The 15,168-nt window shown below is 39.4% G+C and overlaps 1 protein-coding gene across 3 annotated transcripts in view; it reads left to right on the top strand.

The window, feature by feature from the left end:
* LOC139449356 (protein phosphatase methylesterase 1-like) overlaps window positions 1–15,168 on the top strand; it is a 71,084-nt gene that overhangs the window by 26,660 nt on the left and 29,256 nt on the right. For all 3 annotated transcript variants that reach the window (XM_071230687.1, XM_071230688.1, XM_071230686.1), the window contains exons 7-9: window positions 12,262–12,347; window positions 13,850–13,940; window positions 14,588–14,653. In XM_071230687.1, coding sequence (XP_071086788.1) covers window positions 12,262–12,347; window positions 13,850–13,940; window positions 14,588–14,653 — 243 coding nt within the window. The remainder of the gene's footprint in view (window positions 1–12,261; window positions 12,348–13,849; window positions 13,941–14,587; window positions 14,654–15,168) is intronic.

Here is a 15,168-nt window from a genome sequence, read left to right as displayed (position 1 = left end):
ACGTTAGCTAACCTACTATTACCCATCAAGGAGTGTTGATATTCCAACATCCAATCTTTATTAACCATTAATCTTTCGGGAGCTAGCGGATAACTGTTATGGTCTTTATGTAACGAACTTGGATATTCCAAGTCAACTTTTAGTATGTACCCTGTATTCGCATCATTATTATGGATATTATTCACATTGATATCATCGACCCATTCATAACCACCTGTGGGTAAAGGTTGACTCATAGCCCATCCGTACAAATTGTTAGCGTCGAGATATAATATATGCGTGTCAGGTTTACTCGGATCGTATCCTTCCACTAATTTATTATTAGCCTTAGAATACCTTTTCGCTGCCATCAATATACCCCCCTCTTAATCCTTTCTCAATAAACAAGTGCATATCGTAATCTGTGAGTAGTTTTAGTTCTATGCCGGTCTTCTTCAAAAATGCATCCCACGATAGTCCGGGACTGGAATAGTACCATGCCGGGTCCAAGCCGTATTGTTTTAAACACGTCTTTCTAAATATCTCGAATATATCGGCGAGTAACAGTACATCGGTTTTTAAGTACAAATCGTGATAATAGCCTAAATTTGTACAACCTAATTTATCCCAGACCGTCAGAGCGTGTTCATAATCGGCATCTGTTATTTTAGATTCTGTTAAGTTACTATAGAATGATTCGAGGGGTGGTAATTCAGTTTCTTCGAATCTAGACCAATCATCCATATATTCGTAAGGATATACACCTTTTCTCAGCAACAAATGACGAGTTAACCTATCGGTATATTGATTTGTTATCGCGAAGTCATCGGGATTGTTCGCATTAGCTAAATTGTCCAGGGAAGATAACAGAAACTGTACGGAGTCTATGAATCTAAGCCCATTACTTTGCTTTATTCTAGATTTCCCATCCTTGTCCCTATAATGTATAGGTTTAGTCAACGAGAACGATATGTATTTTTCCATATTATTAGGAATGCACGTTAAACCGCCGTCGGTCTTTGAGATAGCTTGCATAATTAGATGTGAATCGTATCCCCTAAGGTTGTGAAACACAACGGGGATGGGTATTGTTTGAGAATTCATTTTTAGTTTCAAGTTACACTCGTCATGCGCGGCTCCCCGATAATTACCCGTGACGTGACAATGATTTCTTACGGAATCCCCATCCAGGGGTTTATTACAAACATGACAACTAGTTGACTTCTTATGAGCCCTCCAATCATCCCTCGTCATACACATGGGTTTCTTACACGATAATTTTTCCCTGATTATTCTCTCTTCATTTTGTAGATATTCTAGGAACTTTCCCGCTGCATCGGGACCTCTGTAAATCACGGGAGTGTTTGTTTTCCCATCATACCTTACAACTATATATCCAAACCCACAAGGAATATGTTCTTGAGTTTTGTACGTAAAACTATCTTGAGTTTCTTGATTATTTCGTTCAGTATTTTCTATGGGTTTGATAAGCGCTTCGAAGTTGGCGTAAATTACGTACGGTACTGGCATTTGATTACAACAATGTTCAAATTTTAATATATTTTTTCCCTCTTTAGGCATATCAATCCTGATAGCAGTCTGTCCAACACCTCTGCAGTCTTCTTTATGCGCTTCTAATAGATCTTGTCTGCTGTACCCATGTAGGCATCTTTCGCAGAAATATTTCTTTTCCTTATGTTTTGTTTGATCGTATAATAGCCTGTTTAAACTCTTTATCCATGTATAATGATATTTTCCATCTTTTTTTATCAGAAATGAATTGATTCTGGGAATATGTTCCGGAGCGGAGCTTATCCTGTGTACAACAATTCCTTTAGAATGTCCGAAAACATTTATAGCTAAATTATTTTGCTTTTCCACCTTATCAATTTGTGATATTGGTGTAGGTTCGTCTATACCACCGAAGTTGAGTCCATCGTTTTGGGGATAGCTAGAAGGTCTATTTGCAATTTTAGAATCTACGGGGAACAATGCAGATCTTAGCATCATTCTTAAACAGTCATCGGATTTATTTTTTACGTTAATTATGGCTTTTTTCTTCTTATAATATGGGGGTAAATCTATATAAGATCCTCCTTTGAAGGGCATATAATTTGCTATATCTAAATATAAACTATCGATTTTATCCACACCCCAACCCGAACTTCTATTAGTCCAGCGTTCTAAAGTTTCCTGTATCCTCTGAATTGATGTATCTAATGATGTGTTTATAGTATCGGATTCGGTTATAACTTGATTGCTACGGAAATATGGTTCGGTATATTCGGTGCTATCGTCTGTGTTACTTTTACTCAATAACATTTTAACCGTCAGCTGGTATTTTATACTATGTAAATCATCTAACTCGTTAATTTTACTCGATATGATTGGCTTAATATCGTTAACATCCATGTTGGAATTAATATCCATCTTCCAACCTCTTAGATATTTACCAACGCCGGCCGATGTGGGTACAAATATTAATTCTTGTTGTTGAATATTATCATCATCATTATGTTGATTATCAACATCATCAATATTATCTAGTAAAGCGATCAATTCAGCTCTTCTCATTCGAGAATAACCTCTCAGCCCACTGCTTCTCGCTCGAGCTTTGAGTTCTCTAATAGTCTGGGGTTTGTTGTATTCCAAACCGAGTAAATCGATCAATTCAGCTTTTCTCATTCGAGAATATCCACGTAGACCACGTTGCTTTGCCATAGCCTTCAACTCTCTGACAAAAACCATTGTGGTTGAATGGTATATGCAAAATGATTCATTTGTCTAAGTGGTTGTTTTTTTCATATATTTAAATACGTATTCTCCCCAACCTATTCCTCTCATTGATGTAATCTCTCTTCCTAGCATAAACAAACTGGTTCCTGACCCTATCAGCACCGTGTTTCTTACATAAACAATAACGACCTTTGACCCCTATCCCGCATTCAGAACACGTATAGTTTATATTTCCGCGCTTGATGTAATAATTGTGTATGCCGCAGTAAATATCAACACAGCGTCGGTTACATAGAGTCGTCTTCCCCATGAGTGTGAATATGCAATGATTCATGGTTTTAGATCTATCATATCATTTGTCTAAATGCAAATCACATCTACGCTAGTGATGTGTAGCCACAGCTGTCACTCTGGCTTATGAGTAGTCATGGTATAGCTGAAAATCAATACAGCAGATAACCCCATAATCACAAATGCGTCCTCGCGGTCTTTCTGAGCCTCTGACGGTGTATAAAACTGACTCATTGTTGATCTCGGTATTGGGTCAATTTTTTTCCCATAAACGAGGAAGTATTCGTGCATGGCAGATTCGACATCCTTAAACGTTTGAATTGAATGTCCTTCCTTACGCATTTCTTCACGAATAAAGTCTAATCTCTTCATTCTCTGTCGCGTATATTGTGACTGGGCTGCTTCGAGTTGTTCTAAAGCTTTATTATGTCTTTTATGCTCCTCTTCCACTTCTTTAGCGTTTGATTCCTTCAAAGTAGAAAATAAATAATTACTCCCCGAAAAAGCTAGAGCATTAACAATAGCTCCACCGACCATCACCGCAATTGTTGCCATAGTATATGAATATAAATATAATAATATTTGAGTTATTTATTAATTTCGCTTTCCTCGCCAGTCCTCCCTTTCTTCCTGCGGCTATTTTCAAAGGATTCTTTGTCACTCTGGGTTGTTTTTTTGTTTGTGGTGGTTCCTCATTCACTAGTTGTTCCTCGTTCACATGTTGTTGCGTTTCCGCAATCTGTTGTGGTGTCACTTGAGTCTCCATTATTTATTTGAACTTCGTTCTTTATCTTATTAAATGGGCAGGTATGTTTAAATTGACAATACTTAGCCGTTATTAAAGCTGTGGTGAACGGAGCTAAAAACATTCTGTATCTTTGATAAAACTCACAGCTCACTGAGCTTATAGCGTGTTCAATGAATGGGTCTTTCTCGAGAGATTCGCATAAATACATGCAATGTTCTGCCGGGAAAGAGAGAAATGTACTAGCTAGGACTGTGTATAGTTGTAATATAGCCGACCCTATCGTTTTAGTCATGGTAGCTCCCAGTCTAGACTCGTAACGCGCGTACAGTTTTTTAATTTCTTCGTCGGTCATGTTATCAATTTTTTCGATGGTATAATTTCCCCCCAAATATTGGGAACATTTTCCACCGGCTACCAAAGCCGCGAGTCTTTCTCTATGTTTATCTAAAGATTTATCTGTAACTACTTCAGCATCTGCATCAGATTCTTTGAGCATTTGTTCGATGAGTTCGTCGCATTCAATAATGTAATACCTAAGGAGATCTTTAAGTCTAACATAATATAATATGGCAAATCCAATACAACCCGTAATAATGAACTGTTGCGAAAGAATGATGATTTCGAACCACATTTTATGTCATATTAGCCGCTAATGTTCAATTTGCTACATTTTGCTATAATTTTGCCACATTTTTGCTATAATTTTGCCACATTTTTGCTTCATTTTGCTAAGCAATTGCATAAGCAGCTGGTTGATTGGTTTTTAATACGAGTTTACAGTGCTTCGTTGCCGATAACAGTTTTCTGACTTTATCTCGTTCGAGCTTGGTATAAATAACATAATTTTCGCGTAAACATTCATCGAATGAATCTCGGTCTTTGCAATGAAACAGCGTTACCCATTTGGTTTGCTCTCTGAGATCTTTCAGGACAGATTTGTATTTTTGAGTAAGTACCCAAACGCTATGTTGAGTATGCCGACCGGAGAATGCTAAATACGAAAGCATATCTTTCTTTTTTGTGAGTTCTTTACTCGCGCTGCAGTCGTCTATTACGAAAAGGGTTGATTCTCCTTTGTATCTTTCGTGACATACTCGTAAACAGTCTTGTAAACGATCGCCCGGATCGACTCTGTGTACTCCGTCGTCATTCATTACCCAATCTCTCGATAAGTATGTTTTATTAACGCTTATAGTCGGGCACAGGATAATAATATGATCGAAAACGTCCCGATAATGACTTTGTAAAATATCTAGAATAAAAGCTGTTTTTCCACAGCCCGTTTGCCCGAGTATGATAGCGCAGTGCGGATCTTTAGTTAAAAGATTATTAATAGATTGCTTGCACGAATTGTCCATTCTGTATATTAAGTTGCGCATCCATAATCACGTACAAATATATGTTTAATTTACCAGCTGATTCCTGGAGCTTCGTTATCTGTATGGTGACACCCTCGCTAGCATTTTCTATTCTCCTCCCACTGCCGTGTAGTTGGTCATCGTCCATTGTTCGGATGTTGAGCCATAGCGCGTACCTCGTGGTGAGGTATTCACCCATCGATACACTTCCGAGAGACAGATCTTTCACAACCGCGTTAACTTCCGGGGAACGTTTTATAGAAGGAAGTTTTTTAATCTCATCCCACTGGTGATACGCTAGCATTCCTTGACTACAAAGTTGATTAGGAAAGCCCTCGATAGTCAATTCTACTTTTGTAATCTTGGGATTGTAGAACTTCTCGGTATTTCTTTTAAACGCATTGGAGGAGTCCTCGAACAACATTAAAATACCCTTCAACGATCTTGTGGGGACGTTTAGATTGATATTCCACATCGTATCTTTTTTGTCCCTCGTGATATTTCGGTGTCGCAGCACGCGATCGTACAAAATGGCTTAACTTCCGGTATAATGGTTACGAATTTGTCTGGCTAATATCGTACTCCAGCGAGATATTGTCAATGGAATAGCTAGCATCTTCACCAGCGGTTCTGATTACTCTACCGTAGTCATTAAAAGTGAGTTCGTATTCTAACCTATCGCCTAGGGATGGTTGATAAAAGGGCATGTGGGAATCTAGTAATTCAAAGTCTAGGGGAACATAGAATCGGTTACCTAATGCGTCGGCAACGGCGAGATCTTTTACGACGGTATTATCACCATTATCAGCGCCCACGCGCAGTCTCAATGTGTTCTTATTACAAATACCTTGGTACTGTAAGTTTTCCCGCTCTTTATCCGTTCTCCAGAGATCCATGTAACAATAGTATACATCGCTATCGTCGATACTCAAAACCTCATTACCGCTAATTTTAATAGCGATTTTCTTAACGATAGCACGACCTATGTTCTGAACAGGCTCCCTGTTAACGTCGGTAGAAGTCAAACTAATGATAAATGCTAGTCGGACAGTTCCAGGAACTAACACATCGTGTGCGCCGAGATTAGGAAAGCGAACCAGAAGCGTTTGATTCTGATCGATGGTACTAGGGTTATTAGTTATAGTTACAGACTGACGAATTGCTTTGACCCCTAATGGATCTCGAAGTCTACGTTGTGGGTTTAACTTGCGTCGGTATTGCGAAGACATTGTTACATTGAAATTATATAACCATATGTTTAATATAAAAATGACTGATTTTGATCTAGATTATCTAGATAACCTGAATCCAATCGAAGAGGGTACTGATGAAACCAGCTTTAGTGGCACGAATCTTATGGATGAACTTTCACAAGCAACCGGTGGTGAAAAACTTTTACAATCAACCTTTGATGATTATTACGATACCTTTAAAGATGATAGTCCTGTTGGTCATGACTATCCAAAGTTTGAGATAGATAGTAAAGGAATATTGCGACTGCGTGGCTCTCCGGATATTGATCTTATGCATTATCATACTCGTAAGCTCCTAGCATTGTCTACGATAGCCGGTAAACACGGCATCAGCACTGTTCGTGATAAATTAGGTTTTGTAGACTACTCACGACTTTCCGCGAAGACTACTAAGGCTCTTCGGACTGTGCGTGATAAACTCGTTAACAACACAGATAATTTGGAAGCTTCCTCGATGGTGGCCTCGGACGGACTCGGAGAAATCTTAGATACCTATTACGATAATTCCACATTACAGGTACCCGAGTTCAGTATTAGGGAATTACGAGGTCTTGACAAGGCAATGCGAACAATGCGGGGAGAACTCATGAATAATACGGCCAAGATATCTGAAATCGACAAGCATATAGCTTACGAGAAAACAGGACTTGAACAGGCGGGCGATGAGTTCAGTAGACGCCGCGTAGCGGAAAGATTGCTTAACTTAGAAGACGAAAGATCAACCCGCCTCGAAGCAGCTTCCAGTAATAGAAAGGCACTTCATTCGCAAATCAGTCGAATTCGAGAAACTATCGATGAAGTCCTCAACGATGACACTACACTGGCCGATAAAATTAAAACATTGTTCAGAGAACAGGGAATAACCATTGCCAGTATTTTAACAGCGTTGGGATTTATTATATCGACTTTGACTCTCGCGTTAACCGGTGGCACAGGTGGTACATGTGGTAGCGGATCACCGTCTACGTCGGATGGAATAAAAGAGTGGATAAAAAAGCATTTAAAAGCATTAGGTTCAGCACTGGGAAAGCTCGCTGAGAAAGCCGCGGCCGCACTTCCCGGTATAATAGGGAGTGTTGTTTCCTGGCTCTTGAATTTATTAGCTAAGACCACCACTTGGCTTAGTCACTTGCACTGATCGTAGCAATTGCAGGGCTCTTGTACGTATTCGCGAAGAACTATTTAACCGAATCAGTTCGCTAAGAACTATTTAACCGAATCAGTTCGCTAAGAACTATTTAACCAAATCATGAGTAAACCAGCCGCGACTCCACCTAATACTAGCGCTGTTTTTTCATCGATATGTCGTTGATTTTTAGCCGCAATATGCGGTGACACTTGTGCGTTAGTAGATGGTTGTGAAACATGTGGTGTTTGTGGCTTGACTATTCCCTTTTTGCCTGTGATTGTTTGCGTTATTAATTTGATGTTAATATCTGAAATTATACCTGGTTTTTGTTGATCGGTAGCAATAACAATTTTATTATTATAGCCTATCACTTGACCGATCTTAAGTTCCATATTTCTCGGAGACATGTATAGTCCCGGCGCATCAACGTAGTCCACTTTGGATTGAGCGTACTGTAATACATCTTGAAAACGCTTTATAGACGATGGTATGTCAACCGGTGAATTAATGGCGTCCTCCATGTTTGCAACAAACTGTTTTTGTGCATCGAGCGCCGTCCCAGAACCGATAATGGACGTTCGTGTTTGCGATTGTGCACTGAGAATTGCCCATACATAAGTTCTTATCGATTCATTAACTCTTACAAATCCTGGGTTAGTAAAATTATTTTCCGTTTTATCATTAAGAAATTCATTCCAAGCATTTGCGGTATCGTTCATTTGTATAAATTTTCTAACAATATAAATTAAACCACTCTTAAAACTCATAATATCCCCTCTCCAATCGTTACTATAAAGTTCCCAGCCTTTATACCATTGATGTGTTTTTAGAAAATAATCATATATTCTTGCGTAAAGTTTGCTGGTACGCAACAACTTAGGAAAATCAACTTGAAATTTATTAAGTACTTTATATACATAATCGCTTTCTTCTTTGACAGATATTTCCCCTGTGTAAGGAACACCTAGGCCATGGTTTGCTCCTTTAATACGCCAATCTTTACTCGTAGAAACATTAAATTCCTGACAAATACGCTCATATGCGGACCTATCGTAATTATTATTTGTGGAATTCCACGCTCGATCATGCGGTAACAGAGCACCAATTTCTTTAAGTATACGTCTAATCTGATAGTACACGTGAAATGTTATAAGAGACTTATTCAGTTCAAATCCTGGAGCATAAAGGGATACGCCACATCCCGTTGTGGCACACCATATGGCAAAGTTTAACTGATTCTGCCAAAATTGCATCGGATTGTGAAACCAATCGTGCACCATTTTATCGCTAGTTGCCGTGACCCTGTAATTTTTAAAGATATCTGGGAATTTAACAAAAAATTCAGCACCAGAGGCAGTTACTATAATCGATTGATTAGTAATGTATCTCGATTTCATATTTAAGTTATGATATAGTATCATTGTATATTTAATATGTATGTTACACTCCAGGGAATAACAAATGGTCAGTCTATTGAACTGCTTCATACTATCGATAACTCGGATGAACAACTCGAAGTAGCTATCTGTGATGTAATGTATTACCCTCTGTGGACCAATATAAGTGCTGCAAAAAGAAATAATGAGATATGGATAAAAGGAGAAGTGCACATTATACCTGATGGGTATTACAGCGTATGCTCACTCAATGATGAATTTTTTAAGCCTAATGGAGCTAGTCTCACACAAAATGAGTCGAATTGGATGCTGAAACTAAGCGTTGGAGAAGAAAAAGTAATTCTTAACCCGAGCATAGCAGACACACTTTGATTTGATTGGCAAAAATCAATAATACCACCCAATGAAACATGACAAGGAGTTAAATTGCCCGACTTAGTTCCCTATAAAGAGTTGTGCATCCATCTTGACCAGATCAGTACGACGGATAATATTCAACTAGAAAGTCCTTCAACTCTGCTCAGATCTATTCCAGTCAAAAATGAAAAATATAATAGCGGTAGAACGGAATCTTTCTCACCATTACAATATAAAAAATTAAAGCGGGGTATTATTTCAGACCTCAAAAGTTCTATATTAGATGTAAAACACCAACCTGTACATATAGGATACTTAAGTGTAACACTCCATATTATAAATAATGGTTGATGCATCAGGCCCTAGAACACTCAGACAATGTAATACAATTGCGCTTTCCGATCTTGGAGACACAGAAGGATTCGATAAACCCGGTACCAATGGTAAGTTATACGCTTTACACTTACATGATAATGTATACAAGCGGAAAAAAGTTACATTCACAGGTAATCTAGAAGATTTAAGCGATGTCGAAGTTAGTAGACTCCATAAAAACACTTCGTACAATATTATTCTCAACGGTGAGAATAAATGGACTATGGTCGAAGCAAACATCGAGTGGCTATTGAATATCGTCATTACCCCACCTTATGTTATGATGGGTAAGGGACATTATTTAACTAAGATAATAAATATTGGTATCGTACTCGCAGCTTATATCCCGTCAAAACAAAAAAGTGTGTTAGTGTCTCCCCTGCCAGAAGACCCAGGTCATATGTTATATAGTCGTCCGGCAGTCCAAAATGTTAGGTTAAATTTGGTTGTTGAATTCGATGATATGAAAGTTAACTTGAGTGCAATACCTAATCTTTCTACTCTTATTATTGAAGTCTTGTTCGGAGATGCACCAGAAGATGCCTTCGAAATATTACCAGGTCTATCGATTAAATGGCTCAAGAAACATCAATGTCAAGTATTATTCATATCGGAGCATCACCCGTTGCAACCCTCAAGGGGGTCCAAATTATTAAAAGTGACAGCATTTCTCTTACTAAGATATTCTTGCCATATAATATTAATTTGATAAGGTTGATATACTCTCAAAACATTTAAACAAGACCAATTAAAGACTATTATATATTCGTAATATACACTATGAGTTTATATCCAGCGCTCGATGAAGCAATTGAAAAGATGGAAACTGTTGATGGATTTCGATTACATCAAATAAGCGACATAAAACATCGAATAGAGAAGGATAGGGAGTTGAGACTTGGATTGTATAAAAAGTATCGCAGAGCCGTGAATGCTCTCGACGGAGTTGACACCGGCTAGCATGGGACTCGGTGTAGCTGGTGTTGGTTTACTATCAACTATAATCGCCGCGCCTATCGTGCTCGGCATGGAAATAGCCGCTGGAGTCTCGGGACTGGCAGGAATAGCGATAAAATTCATTTCTCGTAGGTTGCAAAAGAAAGCATTAAAACACGATAGTATTCGGATACTCGCCGAAGCAAACAACATTGAGGATCATATTTCAACAGCAATGGTCGATTGTAAGATATCCGAGGATGAGTTTCGTTTAGTGTTGTCAGAACTCACCAAATACAATGAAATGAAGCAGGAGATTCGATCAAAATCTCATAAGACCAGTGGTATTAGCGAAGACGAGAAAAAAAGTTCATAGAACAGGGGAGGCAACAAGCGGGTCAATTATTCCGTGCCAAAACCAAAGAACTGGTTGGAGATTAAAAATAGATTGCTTACTCTCATTAGATCACATTTAGACAAATGCTTATATAAATATATATAATAATGGAGATCGAAAAAAACTATTAAATGGAGAGAATTACCACAAGGTTTTTATTATATCAGTGATGTCAAACCAACCAAATATGGTTATCAATTGTTTCTTATCAATTTACAAGAAGAGTGTAGTTATATAGTCTGGTCTCCTAGTAAAATGAATGAAGAACTTAATAAAAATGTTGAATATCGCTTTATTGATAAAAATAATAAAGAATATTTTTATTACCATTTAGACTCATCTAAAGCAATGATTGGCCCCAGGTGTTGGTGAGCTGGAGTCAATTTAACTTAATCTCATGACTATCGTTGAATCGCATAGTCATTTACACATAAAAAATTCCCTCTGTAGTAGCAGTATAGGTATATGAATCCGGCTCCAGCAGAACCCCCATTACCTATACTACTCATGGGATGGCTCTGTTGATGCACTGTGTTTAACCATGGGATGGCTCTGTTGATACACTCTGTTTAACCATGGCTCTGTTGATGCACTGTGTTTAACCATTGGCTCTGTTGATACACTGTGTTTAACCATGGACTCTGTTGATACACTGTGTTTAACCATGGGATGGCTCTGTTGATGCACTGTGTTTAACCATTGGCTCTGTTGATACACTGTGTTTAACCATGGGATGGCTCTGTTGATACACTGTGTTTAACCATGGGCTCTGTTGATACACTGTGTTTAACCATGGGATGGCTCTGTTGATACACTGTGTTTAACCATGGGCTCTGTTGATACACTGTGTTTAACCATGGGCTCTGTTGATACACTTTGTTTAACCGTGGGCTCTGTTGATGCACTGTGTTTAACCATGGGCTCTGTTGATACACTGTGTTTAACCATGGGCTCTGTTGATACACTGTGTTTAACCATGGACTCTGTTGATACACTGTGTTTAACCATGGGATGGCTCTGTTGATGCACTGTGTTTAACCATTGGCTCTGTTGATACACTGTGTTTAACCATGGGATGGCTCTGTTGATACACTGTGTTTAACCATGGGCTCTGTTGATACACTGTGTTTAACCATGGGCTCTGTTGATACACTGTGTTTAACCGTGGGCTCTGTTGATGCACTGTGTTTAACCATGGGCTCTGTTGATACACTGTGTTTAACCATGGGCTCTGTTGATACACTGTGTTTAACCATGGGCTCTGTTGGTGCACTGTGTTTAACCATCACTCCTTCTATATTCCAGCATGGGAGGAGCTATAGCTGTGCACTCTGCAGTGAGGGATTTGATACCATCACTCATTGGACTGTGTGTCATTGATGTTGTCGAAGGTAAGCAAAACTCCACATCGGTCCTACCTTGGGACCAACGACTTGATAATTGTTTGGGAAGTACTGGGAACACAATAAGTTGGTCAAAGGTTGTACATGATATATTTCCTGAAATGGTCCTATGTTAAACAGGTACACTTCTAGATGTGTCTTGGTCCTATGTTAAACAGGTACACTTCTAGATGTGTCATGGTCCTATGTTAAACAGGTACACTTCTAGATGTGTCATGGTCCTATGTTAAACAGGTACACTTCTAGATGTGTCATGGTCCTATGTTAAACAGGTACAGCTCTAGATGTGTCATGGTCCTATGTTAAACAGGTACAGCTCTAGATGTGTCATGGTCCTATGTTGAACAGGTACACTTCTAGATGTGTCATGGTCCTATGTTAAACAGGTACAGCTCTAGATGTGTCATGGTTCTATGTTAAACAGGTACACTTCTAGATGTGTCATGGTCCTATGTTAAACAGGAACACTTCTAGATGTGTCATGGTCCTATGTTGAACAGGTACAGCTCTAGATGTGTCATGGTCCTATGTTAAACAGGTACAGCTCTAGATGTGTCATGGTCCTATGTTGAACAGGTACACTTCTAGATGTGTCATGGTCCTATGTTAAACAGGTACAGCTCTAGATGTGTCATGGTCCTATGTTGAAAAGGTACACTTCTAGATGTGTCATGGTCCTATGTTAAACAGGTACACTTCTAGATGTGTCATGGTCCTATGTTAAACAGGTACAGCTCTAGATGTGTCATGGTCCTATGTTGAACAGGTACACTTCTAGATGTGTCATGGTTCTATGTTAAACAGGTACACTTCTAGATGTGTCATGGTCCTATGTTGAACAGATACACTTCAAGATGTGTCATGGTCCTATGTTAAACAGGTACAGCTCTAGATGTGTCATGGTCCTATGTTAAACAGGTACAGCTCTAGATGTTTCATAGTTCTATTGTTAAACAGGTACACTTCTAGATGTCTCATAGTTCTATGTTGAACAGGTACAGCTCTAGATGTGTCATGGTCCTATGTTGAAAAGGTACACTTCTAGATGTGTCATGGTCCTATGTTAAACAGGTACACTTCTAGATGTGTCATGGTCCTATGTTAAACAGGTACAGCTCTAGATGTGTCATGGTCCTATGTTGAAAAGGTACACTTCTAGATGTGTCATGGTCCTATGTTAAACAGGTACACTTCTAGATGTGTCATGGTCCTATGTTAAACAGGTACAGCTCTAGATGTGTCATGGTCCTATGTTGAACAGGTACACTTCTAGATGTGTCATGGTTCTATGTTAAACAGGTACACTTCTAGATGTGTCATGGTCCTATGTTGAACAGATACACTTCAAGATGTGTCATGGTCCTATGTTAAACAGGTACAGCTCTAGATGTGTCATGGTCCTATGTTAAACAGGTACAGCTCTAGATGTTTCATAGTTCTATTGTTAAACAGGTACACTTCTAGATGTCTCATAGTTCTATGTTGAACAGGTACAGCTCTAGATGCCCTCAACAGCATGCAGAGTTTCCTCCGAGGTCGGCCCAAGTCCTTCAGGTCTCTGGAACAGGCCATTGAGTGGGTGTAAGTGGAATACACTGAACAACTTTATGATATTGCACTGTCAATACATCACAGGTTGTATGCCCGACATTCCTTCATTACACGCGGGGACATGTGGCTGCTGTGGGGTGGAGACTCGCCATCAAGGCAGGAAAAGATTTGGTTCCAGTGAGAGGGAGACCAGCAAGTGCTCAGACCAAGGATCACTCAGCTTACAGCACAATGGACCAATGTTTCTCCCTTAACAATGTGTACAACATGTGTCAATTGCTTATGGCTTCCTGATCTATAAATTGCTTTAACATCAGGCAATGGTAACGTTTGCACAAAGGTCATGCACAGAGTGGGTTTCAGTTGACATCCATGAGATCTCCCCGGCCTCGATTCATGACGCACATTGCTCCTACACCCTTCTGTGTACATGGGTGATAGAAGAACATAGTGCATACCAATCAGGACATTGATGTTTTCTCCTACTGTAAGCTGACACAGCATGATAAAAATAATGGAAAAAAAATGATTCAAATAAGACATAAGATCATTAAACTGGACATAATTTATGTGTTTTCGGCTTGTCAAGGGATCAAGTGTATAATATTTGTTTCTGAAAGTGTTGACGAACTACGATATGCTTGTGTTGTAACCCCTGAAGATGTGTGTTGTTTCAGTGTGAGAACAGGTCAGATCAGGAACGTGGACTCTGCGAGAGTGTCGATGGTCGGGCAGGTGAAGAGGTAACAAGCAGGATTAGTGTCGCCCCTGGGATGTCACGTCTAGTGTTGCACTGGGACATCATGTCTAGCATTGCACTGGACGTCATGTCTAGTGTCACACTGGGATGTAATGTCTTGTGTTACACTTGGACATCATGTCTAGTGTCGCTCAGGATGTTATATCTAGTATGGCACTGGGACATCATGTTTCATGACACCCTGGGACATCACGTCTTGTGTCCTACTAGGATGTCATCTCTAATGTCATGTCAAGTGTCACACTAGGACATCATATCTAGTGTCGCACTGGAACTTCATGTCTAGTGTTGCACTGGAACTTCATGTCTTGTGTCACTGGGACATAATGTCTAGTGTCGTACTGGGACATCATATCTAGTGTCGCACTGGAACTTCATGTCTAGTGTTGCACTGGAATTTCATGTCTTGTGTCACTGGGACATCATGTCTAGTGTCACACTGGGACGTCACGTCTATTGTCACACTGGGACGCCACGTTTGGTTTTGTACTGGGACGG

Source organism: Haliotis cracherodii, unplaced genomic scaffold (genome assembly GCF_022045235.1).
Source record: "Haliotis cracherodii isolate W230 unplaced genomic scaffold, xgHalCrac1.p SCAF_8, whole genome shotgun sequence".
In the NCBI taxonomy this organism is placed as follows: domain Eukaryota; kingdom Metazoa; phylum Mollusca; class Gastropoda; order Lepetellida; family Haliotidae; genus Haliotis; species Haliotis cracherodii.
The sequence above is the reverse complement of the archived record's forward strand: the minus strand, read 5'-3'. Positions and strand labels throughout refer to the sequence as shown.